Source organism: Kogia breviceps, chromosome 5 (assembly GCF_026419965.1).
Source record: "Kogia breviceps isolate mKogBre1 chromosome 5, mKogBre1 haplotype 1, whole genome shotgun sequence".
Classification (NCBI taxonomy): domain Eukaryota; kingdom Metazoa; phylum Chordata; class Mammalia; order Artiodactyla; family Physeteridae; genus Kogia; species Kogia breviceps.
In genome coordinates this window covers 62,536,119-62,555,351 of record NC_081314.1, presented here as the reverse complement: position 1 = coordinate 62,555,351, position 19,233 = coordinate 62,536,119, and the positions used below count along the sequence as shown (strand labels likewise).

General features: G+C 33.8%; 2 protein-coding genes across 3 annotated transcripts in view; one reads left to right on the top strand and one right to left on the bottom strand.

The window, feature by feature from the left end:
* KCNMB3 (potassium calcium-activated channel subfamily M regulatory beta subunit 3) overlaps positions 1-1,007 on the top strand; it is a 57,861-nt gene extending 56,854 nt beyond the window's left edge. The window contains 1 exon segment of the mRNA XM_067033499.1: positions 893-1,007. Within this exon segment, the coding sequence (XP_066889600.1) occupies positions 893-961 (69 nt within the window). The 3' untranslated portion in view covers positions 962-1,007.
* PIK3CA (phosphatidylinositol-4,5-bisphosphate 3-kinase catalytic subunit alpha) overlaps positions 865-19,233 on the bottom strand; it is a 101,422-nt gene continuing 83,053 nt past the window's right edge. For both annotated transcript variants that reach the window (XM_059064574.2, XM_067034052.1), the window contains exons 12-21: positions 18,543-18,707; positions 18,222-18,325; positions 16,672-16,843; positions 14,161-14,267; positions 13,527-13,648; positions 12,616-12,694; positions 9,074-9,244; positions 8,341-8,458; positions 7,787-7,938; positions 865-6,966 (exon numbers count right to left, since the gene is read on the bottom strand). In XM_059064574.2, coding sequence (XP_058920557.1) covers positions 6,696-6,966; positions 7,787-7,938; positions 8,341-8,458; positions 9,074-9,244; positions 12,616-12,694; positions 13,527-13,648; positions 14,161-14,267; positions 16,672-16,843; positions 18,222-18,325; positions 18,543-18,707 — 1,461 coding nt within the window. In that variant the 3' untranslated portion in view covers positions 865-6,695. The remainder of the gene's footprint in view (positions 6,967-7,786; positions 7,939-8,340; positions 8,459-9,073; positions 9,245-12,615; positions 12,695-13,526; positions 13,649-14,160; positions 14,268-16,671; positions 16,844-18,221; positions 18,326-18,542; positions 18,708-19,233) is intronic.

The following is a 19,233-nucleotide window of genomic DNA, read 5'->3' as shown; positions in this document are numbered from 1 at the left end:
AAAATACATGTATGCATACACACTTTAAATCATTCTGCAAATTGAGATTCTCTAGATTTCTTAAATTAAGGGCACATATCTATTCCATTTCTTAGTAAGTTTGACACCCGTCTAACAATATGCAGTTCTTTGGATTTTTCTTCTAACAAATTCAAAGCAGTCTGAAACCTGAAGTGTATGAAAGTGTGAAACCTAAAGTGTTTCAAATGCTACAATTTTCCATTTATATAGTGGCTACTAGGTCCATCTCAGGAAAGAGAGACATTATGCTTGAAGAACAAAGTCAGTTTACAACAATGTTAACTCAAAGTCACTCTAACCATTTGGCAAATAAAACTGTTAGCAATTATTTGCTGTGAATTGCTCAAAAGTACTAAATATCAATGCCCATGTGCATTACTGGTCCAAGAAAAGCCCAGACTTACCTTTTGCAAGGTTTATGATAGCTGAATGTAAAACCAGTTTGCTTCTAGCTGAATTTCACTTTTCGGTTCTAGTCATCAACTGACTTGGGAAAAAGTCTGTCCACACATACAAACACATTCATACATGTATGTGCACACATATATTTCTGCTTAAAATACAAGCACATAATTCTTCATGCTTAAAGGAAGTTAATATTTAAACAGGCATTTCTCTAATATTCATCAGTTTACTGGGACAGAAAACTTGGCTTTTAAGGCATAATAGTTTCAGGTTTTTAGTCAACTGTACTTAGTCACTATTGACAAGAACTCAAATTCAGCTAAATTTTGATTAATAGCAACACTGGCTTGCTGTTAAGTATTAAAAAGAAATGGCAAAATATAATTATCACAGTTTTTTGTTTAACATATAGTACACTAAGGATTGTTTGGACACAAGTCAAAGTAATATTTTTTTTAATGAACAGCGTGACGTTACAGACTGCAAAGTTAAAGTAAAGCAGACATTGACAGTTTCTGATGAGCACAAACAGTAAGTGCAGTCACAGGCCAAACTTCGTGCCGGGAACAGCAAGACTGGGGAGAGGTCTTAAATTTAGTGACACTGTATTATTCTATATTCTCAGTACAATACCACATGCACTTGCTGTGTCAAATACTTTTGGGGCCATCATTAAAAGAACATTTAAAAACATTTTCCTCCTAACTAATGCAGTATACCACAGGACTCCAACTCATTGAATGACAAAGTATAGTGAAATAGATTTGCTACAATAAATAGGGCTAAAGAGGGTGATGGGAACTCCTTTTTGAAGCTTCCAAAGTCAACATTTGATGTAACAGTAGTCTAATTTTGGTAGTGCCACATTCCCAAGATGTTAAAGTGTTACGTTCTAAAAGCATACATTCTTTTAGATTTTATTCAATCCAATAAAGTCTGAGGACTGAGTCACATTGAAACCATTAACTGAATTTGAAACTTTGGTTCCATAGCCAAAAACATTTCTACAAATCAGATGAAGGCCAAGCTGTCCAATACTCTTAGGAACATAAATCTGATAAGAGGATTTTTCTTATGAAATCAATGGATAGTGACCACATTTGGAAATTTATACTAGAATTAAGGAGTTTAGTCTTATTAAAGATATTCTGAGAAAATAATAAAACAGTGAAGGTTTTCTGCCTCCTTGCTATCCTAGAAGGATTAACAAAAATAAGAATCACCTAAACGTATACATGGCTCTTAGTATAACCACAAAATTATTGTAGTGAGAGATTAAATAATGTTTTAGATAGATTCATGAACTTAATTTAATGCTTACAAAATGCATTACCCTCCCCATACTTACCAACATGAGGACTGGAGTCTACTGTTGGTAGTGAAAATCAGCTACCAAACTACACTAATATGTACAGTGGACTGATTTTACTTTTTTCTTCCCTGCTAAAACTCTGAAATGTAGTTGTGTAAAAGTTAAGTCGTAAGATTTTCTTATGGCTCGTAACTATCACTTTATGCTAACTAGCATGGCTGAAATATGAACATATCTAAAACCAAGCAAAAGGAATGGCGCTGCCTTGATAAAAAGTGCAAAACCTTACTCAAGTGGAGTACTTGAAGGAAATAAGCTTGTTTAAAAACTAACATCCCAACTTGGGAAACTCCTAATCAATTTTAAACTCTTCTGAATTTTAGAACCTTGATGTTTACACCTTTTATAAAAGATGCCTCTTGACTAGGGCTAGCAAGCACTGTGTATACAAATAGAAATGTCTGCAAATATACACACACCAATTTCACTAATAATAAAACAAAACTAATTTCAAATGCCGAATTCAAGAACCTAGTACCATGAGCCTCCTGGCACTACTGCCTTTTCCTAATGGTTGGAGCAATGATTAAATTTTAACAAATTTTTTCTTAATGTCTCCAATGCCATTAAAAACAAGGCATGCCAACTCTGACTTTATAAATCTAAAATACAGTGCCCTGCAAATTACTGTTGTATCAGAGCCGGAAGTACTGAATTTTAGACTCATCTATTTTTTTTCCTTATTAACCTTCTGAGGTAGAGTTACCCATCCAATTTTATCAGGACCATAGTTATCTTGAGCTAAACACTATATTCTTTGCAGAAAGTGAAAATAACTTTTAAGAGAAAAGAAAAAAGGCTTCCCAGGCCATGGCACATAAGATACATTTACAATTTTTAATGTAATAATTAAAAAATAAAAATGGTTTGTCTTTATATTTTAAAAAACAGCCCAGCTGTAGTATTCTCTGTCACCAAGAATTATTGATATTGTCTGAGGATTCTATCAGTGCTAAATTATATAGTTCAGCCTTCACAATCCCATCCTTGATGAAGAGTTAATTCCCTCATGGTATGTACAATATACTCTCACAACTTGCAGCCATCTCTTAGTGCCTGATCTGAGCAGGATGGATATGAACGATGTAATTCATTCAAGCAACTCCTCCCTGTCCTGCCCCCTCCCTCCACATTCCCCTCTTCTAAAAAACATCTGAAGTATGAAAGTTGTTTTTAAATGGTAGAAGCACCACAATCCATAACACCACATATGGTCTTTAAACTGAAGTATTTTAGTGATGTCTTGGACATCGAAATCAATTTTTAAGGTGGATTTTGAATGTGTGGGTCCAGCCCAGGTCTGCAGTTTGTACAGATATAGAAACAAAAGGAACTTATAACATTCAGAAAAAGTTAACTTGCTGAGTTTAAAATAATGCTGGAAATTAAATTTCTTCAAAAGTTGGCAAGCATGAGCTATTGGTCATGATATGAATTAAATGGATTTACAAATCATTAAGAAACCCAAGTTTATGTACTGTGAAATTCCCATGGTGCCTTTAAAATAGGCTGCTCATAATTCTTTAAATAAATGCCAAATCACTAGATTTTTGATGGAAAAAAAATACAGATGGACTGTGTTTTACCTATTTGAAAATCACCAATCCATTTAAAATAAAATCCAAGAGGGTATATACATTCTAATCAAGTAATTGATTATTTTCCTGATTAATAAGAACTACACTTTACACAAAATACTTTATCAGCAGCTGTTTTCTTCAAAAAAACCAATAGTCATAGTTTCACAGTTGAAAAAGTTACACATTAAAATATTTTACAATTCATTGTATATTCACCAGGTTCCCATTTCCTAAAGGGCTTGTAATATAAAGCAGATTAGAAGGGAAAACCTCAAAGTTGATTACTTTGACACTAAGTTTTACAGAGGACACTAAGAACCACAAAAAGCTTAGGTTCTATTGTAAAATAGTGACCAAATTCCATTATTCTTTAAAAAACCCAATTAGAAACATCTTTTTAAAAAACCAAACTCCACAACATGAGTAACAGATTTTAAATTAACAGCATTCTAAAAATCTTCAAAATAAATGATTTTATGTAGCTGAGAATGATAAAAGTTAAAGTATGATTTTCAAATAGTTGATTATTTCTTGCTAGAATGTGTTTAAATTAGGTTTTATTTTCTTTAAACCTGATTTTCTTCTTTTCTCCAAAACAGTCATTGAAGGAAATATTGCTCAAGTGACCAAATGAAATTGTTGAGCCAATACTCAGTTATACCACATTCAATGACAAGGATGGTCAGCCATAGAAACTGACCAACTGGAATTGATCTCTGATACTGAAGTACCTGGAAGTAGCTATATTATCACTGACTTGAAACATATCCTAGTCACTCCATGTAGCATTTAATTCAATTTCTGGTTCTTTGCCTTCTGAGTACTACCTATCCCTTTTCCCTTATTTTTAAGGTTTACATAAACTCTGCTTGGATTTGTTTGAAATGTACTTTGCATTTAGCTAGTTCATTTAATGTATATTCTTTACAGAATTTGTCTACATTTCTTCAAACGGAATTAATTTGGTTGTAATAACTTCAAAATAAATGATAAAATAAGTTATGTGGTTTGTGTTTTAATGGTGGAGAGGTCCTAGGGGAAGGGGGACTATCTGGACTGATGTGAAAAATGCAAAAATTGTATAAACTTTGTGCAAGGAAGCTCAAAGCTTTTTTGGCACTCAGTAAAACACAGTTCTCTGTTAAAAACTTCAGTTTCCACCATCAAAGCTTCAGATTTGTACCATTTCACTGAGTTTTCCTGTAATTAATCCCTGATATAGAAAATACTGGGATGTTAGTATGTGTTAACTGAATAAATCTAAAAGACACAATTTGCTAATCATGAAATTTTAATGTTATGAAATCTATATCTGCAAAAGAATCTATCTGGTCTCCTGCTTAAAACAAAGTTTAAATTCTTCTTAACTATTCTAAGACAGTTTAGGGAAGTAAGTTCCCTAAATAAGTTCCCAAATTTATTTTTCTTGTTGGCAATATTATGTACATGCTTTAGTGAGGTACCTAAATCTCCAGTAATTATGCCCTTTAAGGGCTCTAAAATAGTCAAATATTAAGAGTATTTGTATTAGAGTCCCGTTCACTATTCAAGACTTCTACTATAGGTAACTGATTTCATAAATGAATATTTTTTAAGTGATGCTGTATAAAATGTGCACTCTTCATAAAGTTGTACTCCAATAATATGCCTAGTCTAGAAAACTGTCAGTAAACTATTGCACTTTTTCTGGTGTGGCATCTGGACATTTGCTAAAGCTATGTCCTAGGCCATTAATCATTCATTTCAAATACTGAGTAAAATATCAGATTGTAGAGTGATAACTAGCCTTAGCCCCTACATCTTGGGTTAATGTTTTTCAAATGTTTAAGAATGTATCCTGTGCTCAAATGCAATTTAGTAAAGTTGGAGAGTGAGCCCTGACAACTCGGAAATGGGACATGATCTTAAAATGGTTTAAGGCCCTAATTTTATTATGGAGATATTGAATAAATAGCCTAAAAAGGTAAAAAGCTCATGGTTTCTATTCCCCCTATTATAAAGTATTATTCATGAACATACCTTGGTAGAGGGGTTAAGCAATCAGGAAGATAGTCTAAATTGTGTTAATTTTGGTAACTAATTTCATATGGTTGAAGCATTCTCAACTATAAAAGAGGATGGAAGATGGGGGTTGAAAACAGAAGAAAATAAAAAGAAAGAGGAGGAACTTTCATCTGTTTTCCTTAAGTAGTTATATACTAGTCATTGGTATAAATGGGATAGTGCCTGAGCCTCACCCACAGATCAAGAGAAAAGCTGACCATGCTGCTACAAACAATAAAAAATTTGGGGTGCAAAACAATGCATGACTATGGGACAGATCATGTAAATAAAGAATATATATTAATGATAGTTTCTATAATATAAATAGCCTTTAATAAAAAAAATAATCTTTTTAATAACATTAATACTTCTATTTTCTGGAAAACATGCATGAAAAATGTATTCAATTCATTGCAAAAGGAGAAAAAAAATCAATCTAAGGTGAATACTGTACAATTCTGGAGCAAGAATTATTCCTGCTCGTTCTTTCTCCATGATGATTATTTACTTTGTGGGAGCCCAGAATTTCCCTGGGAAATAAGAATCAGATTCTTGTAAATACTGTTCAGAAAAAAAACCCCAAAACACCACCTTATAACAGGTCTCATTTGTGACTGCTTCCCAAACTTTGCAGATAAGATCCCAAATCATCAAAAGGTTTGATTTATTAAAAAGGAAACGTGTCTGATGAAATCTCAAGAGTTCCTTACACCCCAAGCATTTTTCTTCATCAAACAAGGAGTCAAAAACCCACTTCAAACTATAAATTGAACAGCAATGGAAAAATAAAAATTTTCATTATTTTCCAATCTTAGTGTAATTTAACATCAAACTCCAGTTTACTTGGACCTAATGCAATAATAGATTTTGTTGTGTCCACATTTCAAAACATAAAACATTTGCAAGACAAAAAAAGAACATCATTCTTTTTCCTTCTCCATCATTTCTATATATTTTGGGTTTTTTTTGTTTTGTTTTGTTTTTTAAAAAAAGATACAAACAATCTTTAAAGTTTACCTTTTTTGGACTTAAGGCATAACATGAAATTGCGCATTATTCTAAAGCTTAATTTTGAAATGAACTAGTTTAGTGCTATCGAACCCTGTTTGCGTTTACATTATTTAAATTATATAGCATTTTATTTCTGTTCCTGTTGTAAATTCTAATGCTGTTCATGGATTGTGCAATTCCTATGCAATCAGTCTTTGCCTGTTGACAGTTATTAACAGTGCAGTATAGAATCCAAATACCGAGCTTTCAGTTTCTTAATCATTTCAGTTCAAAGCATGCTGCTTAATTGTGTGGAAGATCCAATCCATTTTTGTTGTCCAGCCACCATGATGTGCATCATTCATTTGTTTCATGAAATATTCCAAAGCCTCCTGCTCAGTTTTATCTAAAGCTAGGGTCTTTCGAATGTATGCAATATCATCAAAAGATTGTAGTTCTGGCATTCCAGAGCCAAGCATCATTGAAAAAAGATTTATGAAGAGATTGGCATGCTGCCGAATAGCTAGATAAGCCTTGTAACACATCTCCTGAAACCTATAAGTAATAAGAACAGTTAGTATGGAATAAAACGTGTTAATACCTTCAGGTCTCTGCTCAAATGTCACAAAGTTAGAGAGGCCTTCTTGGACAAAACTATAAAATACAGCATTCTTCTCCCTACTCCTCTTAACAACACTTTCTATTCTCTTTACCTGACACCAGAATGTGAACTCTGTGAGTTGTTTAAACAACAGTTGTTCATTAAACAACAAACTCTGTTCATTGTTTACTGCTCTATCATCAGCCCCTAAAAGAATGCCTGGCACATTAGCAATTTAATAAGGATTTATTAAATGTATGAACTGGTCCATACCAAAGCCTCTAGGGATTAGGTTAGGGCCAGGACTGAGTTATAGATAAAAGAGAATTTTATAAAAGGTTTTTAAAAGTACTTTAAGGTTTAAGATAGACTAATAATACCCCATATGGTGGTTAAGAAAAATTATGAATAAACATGGTATTAATGGTTGACTGAATTCCTCATATTGTATGATTAAAAAGTGTTGTTTGAAGCAATATACATGATTTGTTAATAAAGAGAAGGTGGAATCCAATTTTTAAATGGCAGTGAACAAAAACTTTTAATGTACTATGAAGTTTAAGGTTTAGGCCTTAACTAACTCAATAAATTAAACTGGTTTTTTTTTCCATTTCCTTCACAGCATTACACAATAAATAAATAAATGCATTAAAATATCCAGTTTATTCTACAATGTTAATAAAACATTTATTTTTAAATTGCTTGAAAAATATCGATTGTTTTTGTAGAGCAGCAAGAATTCTTTATTTTGTGCTTTTGATTTCTTGAACTTACCTCTCAAATTCTCTTGTCTTTGTGCATTCTTGGGCTCCTTTACTAATCACTATTAAGAAATCTTGTGTCAAAACAAATGGCACACGCTCTCGTTTATAACCAAATTTTTTCTTCTTGTGATCCAAAAAGTGTCCAAAATCTATATGAAACAGCTTTCAAAAATAAGAAATTATGTTATAGTTTGACAAATGCAGAAATACAATGTCCTGAATTAGTAAATTTAAGAATGTTGAGGGACTTCCCTGGTGGTCCAGTGGCTAAGACTCCGTGCTCCTAATGCAGGGGACTTAGGTTCGATCCCTGGTCAAGGAACTAGATCCCACATGCCACAACTAAAAGATCCCTCATGCCGCAACTAAAGATCCTGCATGCCACAACTAAAGGATCCCACATACTGCAACTGAAGATCCTGCATGCCGCAACTAAAAGATCCCACGTGCTGCAACGAAGATCCCGCATGCCACAACTAAGACCCAGTGCAGCCAAATAAATAAGTAAAAAAATAAATATTAAAAAAAAAGAATGTTGACACATTTAAAAGAGGAAGCTATTACTTGTCCATCATCTTTAACCATGATGTTACTATTGTGACGATCTCCAATTCCCAAAATGAAGGTAGCAACACAATATCCAGCACATGAACGTGTAAATAGATCGATGGCTGCATCATATCTACAAAGAAGAAATAAACACCTTTGAGTTAGTATGGAAATACAGAATGATCCAGTCCAAACTGGGAAAAGATGGTCAAAGTCTTTTAGTAAAGTCTGTATTAGAACAATGAAAACAATCACTGACATTAGGGGGAGGAAGTAATTATGTTTGAAGATCTGAGGAACTTTGGGATTCTGAAGTATTCAAAGGTTTCTAAGAAAATTTCTAGATATTCTCTGACCAAAGCATAATTCTTATTATACTGAAAAAATACTTATGTCATTAAAATAAATTTTTTCTAATCATTTTAACAATGAATTAGGAGTAAAATTTTTAATTTTTATTTTTATTAATTTAACCTTAACTTTAAAAAAAAGAATAAGCATTAAGAAAAACACATTTTAGATCCTTAAGGTGAATGTACAGGAGGATTTCACCAAATTATAAGCAATTCTGATCATTTAAACTCAATAATCTCAAATATTTCAAAGGTTGAACATATCTTTTTCCAAAGTAAATAGTTTTTTTTTTTCTTTTCTGGTCTAACTCAAAGAAATATACACAACCATTAAAAATCTTGTCTATCAGATACAAACTTCTACTAGCATAGAAAGAAAAGAATAATAAACTCACATTTCTCCCTTGTTCTTGTCTTTGAGCCACTGATGTAGTGTGTGGCTGTTGAACTGCAGGGCACCTTTCAGGCCTCCTTTACACTGAATTTGCATAATAGTGTGAGAATTTCTCACCACCTCAATAAGTCCCACACAGTCACCAATGGACAGACAACCATAAGGTAACATTCTGAAAAAGGAACAAGACGTCTGCAGTTAAATGATGGGATTTTAAAACAGCAAATATTTTCTTTTTTTAATGTGAAGATCTAATTGGTTTCATTAGGAGATTCATGAATCGAGCATCATTCTATCTAGCAACTTGAAGGGCGCTCCCTAAAATAGCAAGTATTTTAATAGGGTAATACAGGAATATTCTATTTGCAAATTTTTCATGCATGACCTTTACTCCTTTAACCTAGTTTTACTTTTCTTTTATTACAACATGACAAACATTCCTAGAAAAATCATCAAATTATCTACCATCATTTATTATAACCTCCAACTGTGAAAGCATTTAATTGTACATGAGAAAAGCATGAAGAAAATTACTGTGGCAATTCAAAGTTTATAAACATTTATGACTTTAAAAATAATGGGTGAATTTAAAGATGTTTAACTGACATCTAAACAATACCTTAGGGTAGCAGTTCTCAAGTTTTTGGTTTCAGGGCTCCTTTAAACCCTTAAAAATTATCAAGGATACCAAAGAGCTTTTATTTATGTGGTTTAGATCTATTGATATTAGAAATTAAAATGGAGAAAATTTTAAAATATTTATTAACTCATTTAAAGTAATATTTATACTCATTTATATAAAAAATACTATCTTTTACAAAACAAAAACCCTAAAAACAAATGAAAAAAAACTTAGAAGAGTGACATTGTTTCCCATTTTTTCAAATTTCTTTAATGTCTGGATGGAGCTGGCTTCTTATGAATGCTTTTGTATCCAATCTAATGCAATGTTTTGACTGAAGCATGTGAAGAAAATCTGGCCTCGCACAGATATGTATTTGGAAAAGGGAGTAATAGCCTTTTCAGATAATTGTACGTATTTTTCTTTCCTACTGTTCCAAAACTTGACAAGAGATAGTTTCTTAAGTTGCAATATGGAATGTAAAACCATAACAGTAAACTTTTCATACTCTTGTTACATGAAGACCCATTTGTTTATCTTGCCTCTGAATGGAATTTCTACCCATATATGACTTTATAATATCCTTTATTGGTCATTTGGAAGATATTAATTCACTGAGTTATGGAGATCTTCCAAATGTTGATACTTTTCATTATACCAACTAAAAAAAATCACAATTGTTAACATTATCACTGATCTCATCAGAAAAGTCTTTAATTTTGGGGAAACTCATAGCAGTAGATACAAGGTTTTCAAAATTCTAATTTTTACTTGAAAGCTTAAATTTGATTTTTGACAACAAATACTGTCAGTTGTTCTCCCTGAAGAGTCTCATATTGTTCATTTTCAAGAAAATGTCTATCAAATATCCATGTCTGAATAATCATAGCTTGTCTATTAGTTATTCTTTAAGTAAAAATGATGTTCCATGATAAAAGCAGTTAGTATACCCCACAACTCAAATAACCCACCAGTGCTGTTTCCTTGATACAACCATACTTTGGTGTGCAGTCAAAGTGCTTTATGGGTATTTCCCATTCATCACATGTAATATTAAAAAGGACATGTAGTCAAGGGTAGAGATGTGAGGATTTAAAGAGACAAAGAAAAAAAAGCACCTAATATGCCCATTGGCACATAGTACTGAAGTATGGTTTTTCTTGCTCTCCTGTTCTCATATGCTACTGTCCATTCTTTCCACCTTTCCTTTACTTCCTAAACTCCTAAGAGTAACAGTCTAAACTTATTTTTATTTTCTCACTTAATTCCTTGTAGCTTAATTTCTATCACTCACTCTACTGACTCAACTCTTCTTAAAGCTAACCATAAATCATCAAATCCAAGGTCTTTTTCATAGTCCTTATGCTCTTAAACTCCTGAAGCACCTGATACTGTAAACTGTTTGTGAATCTCTCCCCTTTTCTGGGTTCTGTGAATCACTTACTCTGGTCTTCCTACCCTTTTGACCATTTTCCTTGTGGAATCTTTTCTTCTATCTGCTCTGGTAAATACAGGAATTTCTTAAGGTGGTACTCCTGAGCATTTTCTCTTAATTTTATTACTGTTGAACATGCTCATAGTTTAAAGCTTTACATAGTCCTACAGGCTTATTATTAAAAAATTAAACTTTAAATAAAATTTTAATTTAAATTTACTTGTTAAAAAACGTAACAACTTTCCAAAGAGCCAACTTACTTTCCAACGATCTAGCTCGTTTAACTTTAGATGCTTTTTTGCATAGCCACTACTTTACAATTAAATATTGTAATTACCAGAGTTACAGACAAAAGTACTTTTTTTTTTTTGTAGTACGTGGGCCTCTCACTGTTGTGGCCTCTCCCGTTGCGGAGCACAGGCTCCGCGCCATGGCTCACGGGCCCAGCCGCTCTGCGGCATGTGGGATCTTCCCGGACTGGGGCATGAACCTGTGTCCCCTGCATCGGCAGGCGGTCTCTCAACCACTGTGCCACCAGGGAAGCTCAGACAAAAGTACTTTTGAAGAGGGTGGGCTTTGCCTGAATAACTCTGAATTTGCAAAGGGACAAGTAAGAGAAGGATAAAATATTAGACACAAAAACGACTAGGAGAAGATGTGGCAGGATAGAAAACTTGGAGATGATGCTGATAACTGGGAAGGTTGGGCAGAAACTAACAAAATGGCAAAAACGTTAAGATTAGTTGCTTTCATAAATTTTGCTGAAAAACTGACTCAAGATTAGAGAATTTATAAAGTTTTAGAATTAGAAAACTTATATAATGAAAGAAACCTTCTTTTAAACTCTTAACTTCTAAATGAAAAATGGGGCCTTTTGTGTCTCTTGTCTCCTATGTCCTGTTCCTAAACACAGTTGGCCCTGTATAACTGAGGGTTCTGGATACTTGGATTCAACGAACTGCAGATGGAAAATATTTGGGGAAAAAAATCCAGAAAGTTCCAAAAAGCAAAACTTGAATTTGCTGTGCACTGGCAACTATTTACACAGCCTTTACATTGCATAAGTAACCTAGAGATGACAAAGTATACAGGAGGATGTGCATAGCTTATATGCAAATACTATGCCATTTTATATAAGGGACTTGAGCATCCATGGACTCTGGTATTGGCAGGGGTCCTGGAACCAATCCCCTGCAGATACCAAGGGAAGATTGTTAGTGACCGGTTGCAGAGTCTTTACCAGCTTATCGGAGATAGCTCTTCTTACCTAGCTGAATCTCATTAGCTATTCTAAGCCAAGGAAGAAGAGGACAAACAGAAAGTACCACAGTGTAATCAACTAGTGTTAATTATTACTCCATACATTTATTTATAGATATATGCCTCTATATTGTTTATAATTAATATATTTTACAATTAATATTTACTAATGGTTTACTTTGTCAGGATAACTTTCAGCATACATGTTGTCTTACTGGTTACCTACCGAAGATCAAGACCTTGATTTTGCCAGATATTTTCCATAATGCGAATAATTTGAAGTGTTAGCATATCTTGCCGTAAATCTGAAATTCAAAGAATATGTATACCAACACTTAATGCCACAAGCACAAATTTGAGTATCACATCATCAAAATGTTTTCAAACAGAAAATATACAGAACTATGTTTGCTCTTCAAAATAATCTGTAAGGAAGCAATAATCATAGTCTTTAACCCATTTCTAAAATATCTGCATAAACACATCTGTATAACAATGTAGGATAAGGTGGCATGTATTTCACAAAAAAATTAAAATATTTAAATTACTTATTTTTCTGAATCCTTAAACTTGAACATGTTTATATTAAAATATTTGGATTAACAGGATTCAGTGCTGAAAGGTCATTTCCTAATGAAAAACCATCAATGATACATTTGTTTAGTATATAAAAATGTATTCCTCCACAGCCTGTTCTCCAAATAAATTAGGGCCTTTTATTGATTCCTTAGCAGACTACACTTTTCCTTTGTACCAGGGTTGTAATTTTGTTTTCGTAGTTATTTGTTTAATGTCTCTTTTCCCTGCTAGACTGTAAACTCTAAGAGGGTAGGGATTCTGTTTCGTGTATTCTTACAACTTCAGGGCCTAGCATGTCAAATATTTATGGAGTGAATGGATACACAGCTGAACAAAATGATTTTCAGGCCTTCTGCTTCTAAACCTAGTACTTCTTTCCTTTTCAATAATTATAAATACATATTCTAAAGGTTAAGACATTTGCTTAACATTATATATTTTACCACATGCATGTTCCTTAAATGGCTTTCAATAGTAATCTTCATGGTTCATAAATATCCTGTGTATAAATGTATAACTAAATTCATGCATCATAAGTCCATTAATATTCTTCCTTACCATCCCCATTTTTAAAGATGATCTCATTGTTCTGAAAGAGTAATTCTGACATGATGTCTGGGTTCTCCCAATTCAACCACAGTGGCCTTTTTGCAGAGGACATAATTCGACACTCTTCAAGCCTTTAAAATAGTTGAAAAATTTACTAGGCACCTTAGCTCTGTTATTCTTTGTAGTCTCAATTTATTTTAAAATATATATATTATACAGCTTTTTGAAGTGTTATAACAATTTTAAACTTTCTCCTCAGTTTTATTTATGAATTAATTTCTGAGGTAGTATAAAGAAAAGATACATATTAAGCTTAAAAATTTCTTATAAATGGAATATGAATTTTTCATAAATACAGGGACATCTCATTTGTTTTACAGATATTACATTCCATTTCTTATCCAATGATACCAGAAATTCTGGCCATAAAAAGTTTTAAATTCTGTTATTAAAGTAGTAAAAACTCATTCTGAATAAATGCAGGTCTGAACTTAAGAAAATTCTACTACTCTTATTTTGCAGGGTAGGAAAAGGGGAGAGACAAGCATATATTATTGAACACAATGACATTTTGACTTTTTCAAGATTTTCTCCAGAGAAAGTACTTGTTTAAATGTATCAATAAAACAATAAAGTACCTTACCTGAGATTTCCCAGCTGATGAGCAGGGTTTAGAGGCGATAGAAAGCCCTGTAGAGCATCCATGAAATCTGGTCGCCGCATTTGCTCAACTAAAAATTTCATCTGTACCTGATAAATGAGCATAATCATGGTTAGAAGTTGATTTGATAAAGGTAAAACTAATTGCTAATCTCTTTTATACACTGGAACCTCATTACTGTGTAGTCTTTTAATTCATATCCTGGATTGCCTGCATTCTAATTAGAAGGGTTTTTATAACACAGAGCTGCACAACTCAGACAAAGAGGTGAGAGTGGACAGTACTGTGTACCTTCCTGTGAGAAAAGCTCTGCATGCTGACAGAGGCAGTGTTCTGGCTCTAGAGCAGGGCTTGGTCAACTATGGCCTCTAAGTCAGTTGCCAGTTTTAGTAAGTCAAATTGCCTTGGAATATAGTCATGCCCATTCACTTAGATATTGGTGCTTTCACATTAGAATAGCAGAGCTGAGTAGTTACAACAAATTGCATGGCCTACCAAGTCCAAAATACCTACTATCTAGCTTTAAGAAAATGTTTGCTGACCTTTGTTCTAGAGGAAAAACTGTGGAGACATCATGTTAGCTTAATAACCTTTTTTTTTTTTTTTTTTTTTTTTTTTTTGTGGTATGCAGGCTTCTCACTGTTGTGGCCTCTCCCATCGCGGAGCACAGGCTCCGGACGCACTGGCTCAGTGGCCATGGCTCACAGGCCCAGCCGCTCTGCAGCATGTGGGATCCTCCCGGACTGGGGCACGAACCCGCGTCCCCTGCATCAGCAGGTGGACTCTCAACCACTGCGCCACCAGGGAAGCCCAATAACTTACTTTTAAGCTTTTCAGAAAACACCACATTCTCTGTTCAATAAAAAAAGGTCTAGTGAGTCTAAAAGAAATTGTTGGGAAAAGTCTCATACTATACTCAAGGTTCTAGTACATAAATGGAAAGAAACATCCTTTTTTAATCACTTTTTTAATCCAGTGTATCACAGCCAATCTGTGATATGAAAACTTCACTTTAGAAGAAATGCTTACATTTACAAATTTAACTAATACCTAATTTCTTTTTTCTTACCTTAGTTACAATATATTTTATTATTTCAAGGCAGTCTAATTTCCTCTTGCTCACAATTCCAGCAGCAGAAACAATACAATTATTTTCTAATAACCTGTATTTGAACTTACATACCACAATTTCAATAAAATCAACTCAGTCACATACTGTATGACATTTAGATTAATACAGTAACTTTCTTTTAAAGTTGTTTGTTTCTTCAAGCAACATTAATGAAAATATTGAAAAAATTGATTCAGTACTAATTTACATTGTCTGTCCTTTGGGGACTCACTAATAAATTGGGGTTTTCTTTTTTCATTTCACTAGAGGTGAGGAATGATCTCACTTTTTACTGTAGGGTGTGTTGGACTGAATAAAGGATAAGGAGTAGGAAAAGGTCTTGAAAACCTTTACATTTCATGTTCCTCAGGTACGCTAAGCAAGACTGCAGGTGACTCAAGTGTGTGATATATTTACTGTGTGACTAAGAGTCCATTTTAAACTTAAAAATATAGAAACTAATTTCTTTCCACTCATTTTCAGGGTCATTACTAAAAGAAAAGAAATGACACAAAGTAAGGAAAAATCTTTTTAAGACTTAGGGCTGGGACTTCCCTGGTAGCGCAGTGGTTAAGAGTCTGTCTGCCAATGCAAGGGACACGGGTTTGAGCCCTGGTCTGGAAAGATCCCACATGCCACGGTACGACTAAGCCCATGCACCACAACTACTGAACCTGCACTCTAGAGCTCGCGAGCCACAACTACTGAGCCTCCATACCTAGAGCCCATGCTCCGCAACAAGAGAAGCCACTGCAATGAGAAGCCCACACACCACAACAAAGAGTAGCCCCTGCTCACCGCAACTAGAGAAAGCCCGTGCACAGCAATGAAGACTCAACACAGCCAAAAAAAAGACTTAGGGCTAAACAACAACGTCCTAATGTATAGAATGGGAACTATATTCAATATCCTGTGATAAACCATAATGGAAAAGAATATAAAAAAAGAATGTATATGTGTATATAACTGAGTCACTTTGCTATACAGCAGAGATTAGCACAATATTGTAAATCAACTATACTTCAATTAAAAAAATTAAAAAAAAAAGACTTAGGGCTATATAAAAGAGAAAGGAAGGGAAAGAGGAGGGAACTAACATTTACTGGGCACCTCCCATGTTCTAGGGACTATGAGAGGTGCTTTGCATATCTTGTATGATTTAATTCTCACATCAACCCTATGAGGAAAGTATTATTCCCATTTTACAGATGAGGAAAATGAATCTCAAGAGACTAAATAATGTGTCTGACATTACATTGCTTGGATCCAAATCTTAATCTGCCTAATTCTAAGGCCCATGATCTGCATATATACTGGGCTCTCAAATAACCCTGCCCCACTGCAGTGAAGGAGTCTGAAAAACAAACTGAAGAGTCACATACCTTTTGTGTTTCATCCTTCTTCTCTTGTTTGAGAATGTCAGTTAAGTTAATGAGCTTTTCCATAGCCTCAACCTGCCTATTGAGGTGCTTCAAATACATCCCACATGCACGGCAATAGGACTCCAAAAGCAGGCCAAACCTCTGACTAACTGTTTTATTGTGCATCTCAGATCTAAAAAGTCAATGGGAGAGGGACAGAGAGACAGAGAGAGACAGAGAGAGACAGAGAGAGATTTAAATGAGTATACACATAACCATTTTTAAGAAACCCATTTTCTAAATTCAAAAAATGTTATAATCATGTAACTAATACTAACTAATACAATCATACTAACGAATGATAGGTTTTAAATCATTTAAAACCTATCATTTAGAAGCAAAACAAGAGTTTCAGGTAGCTCCTGGAAATATAAATTTTAAACAAAACTAGATTTTAGGTTTATTTCAACTACTTTTCATTTACTAATCTTAGCACAAAATACATAAACATGAAAAAAGGAAATTAGGCACAACAATAATACAATGAATAGAGAGGGAGTGAAGAGCTCAGTGAACACTATTTGACTCTTCTGGCATACATGTCCCTTTTCTGTACTGTGTCTGAATTTAAGTTATTCTTAAATTTATTTTATTTATTTATTTTTGGCTGCATTGGGTCTTTGTTGCTGTGCACGGGCTTTCTATAGTTGTGGAGAGCTGGGGCTACTCTTCATTGCAGTAGGCATGCTTCTCATTGCGGTGGCTTCTCTTGTTGCAGAGCATGGGCTCTAGACACGTGGGTTTCAGTAGTTGTGGCACGAGGGCTCAGTAGTTGTGGCTCTCGGGCTCTAGAGCACAGGCTCAATAGTTGTGGCACATGGGCTTAGTTGCTCCATGGCATGTGGGATCTTCCCGGAGCAGGGATCGAACCTGTGTCCCCTGCATTGGTAGGCAGATTCTTAATCACTGCGCCACCAGGGAAGTCCCTGAATTCAACTTATTTTAAACCTAGTTTCTAGATTCCATTTTAAATTTATTTTAACATTTAAAGAATCATGTTAATTACAAATCTGTTTCTAAATTTATAACAAAGTGCATGGTTTATGACCTCTAACTTTGTGTATTAGATATTGCATATTCTGCAAAATATTTTTTATTCTTAATTAGCTTATTTTCTAGTAAGAAACTTGGGATTTTGTCATTATTGTTCTGAATTCCAAGGCAAGATTTTTTTGGGGTGGGGGGGATATCTTAATCCACACATATGGTGAAATCAATTGCAACATTAATCTGGACCTAGCAAATTTTATTTTGCTTAAAGTAGAATCAAAATCTTTAAAAATATTTCAGCTCTCATTCTTGTATAAAATTTAGTTTTAATGTTACTGCTTACTTAATGTTAAAGAGAAAAGGCTGAGGGAAGTTCATCACTGGTACAATATACTTTCAGTATGGAAAACTCTTCTAGACAAACAAAAACAACAGTATATAAGTAATACATATTTATACATCAACTGAGACTGCAAGTAATATATATACAAAGAATTAAATGGGAAAATAATTTGACTTACTTTAAATGCCAAAAGAAAAAGTGCCCAATCCTTTGATTAGTCAATGCTTTTTTGAGTAAAAACCTCACAAGTAGGTTATCCAAATACTGTTCATATTTTAGGACCTATGTGATTAAAAACAAACAAACAAACAAAAATAAAAACAACTCTACATTGATCAAGGTCAGTTTCTGCATGGCTGGATTTAAAGAAAAATTTTTTAGGAAGAAAATAGATACTACTGGTAATAAAACTGACTTTTAAAAATGCATAAAACCAGCTAATACAGTAGGTGTTGGAAGGTGCATGGATTTAGAATAAAACATTATTTTTCTATTTTACCTGTACTAGCTGAATTAGGTACTGAGAAAGTTTGTCATCTGTTAAATATTTTTCTAAGCATCGAACAGCAAAACCTCGAACCATAGGATCTGGGTAATTGCAGTCTAGAAGCTCCATAGCCTGTTCAGGTTTGATTGGAGGCCAATCTTTAACCAAGCAGTACATCTGTGTATGAGTGAGATAACAGATCATATTTAAAAACCAAAGATAGTTGTGAATGAACCCTCTTAAGACACTGTCTTAATTTCTTATTTTAAAATTAGATAAAAGCCCCCCTTATGAATTCAGTGCTTAAAATGTTTAGTTCTAATTAATTTTATCAGTGGAAGTTATGTAAACAGTATTTTTCTCTACTATACAGATCTTCCTCGACTTACAATGGGCTTATGTCTTGATAAGCCTATCATAAGTTGAAAATATCTCAAGTCGAAAATGCACTTAATACACATAATCTACTGAACATCATAGCTTAGCCTAGTCTACCTTAAACATGCTCAGAACACTTACTTTAGCCCACAGCTGGGCAAAATCATTTAACACAAAGCCTATTTTGTAATAAAGTGTTGAATATCTCATGCAATTTGTTGAACACTGTACTGAAAGTGAAAAGGAGAATGGCTGTATGGGTACAGAATAATTGTAAGGATCTGGTTGTTTACCCTCATGATCACCCGGCTGACTGGGAGGTGTG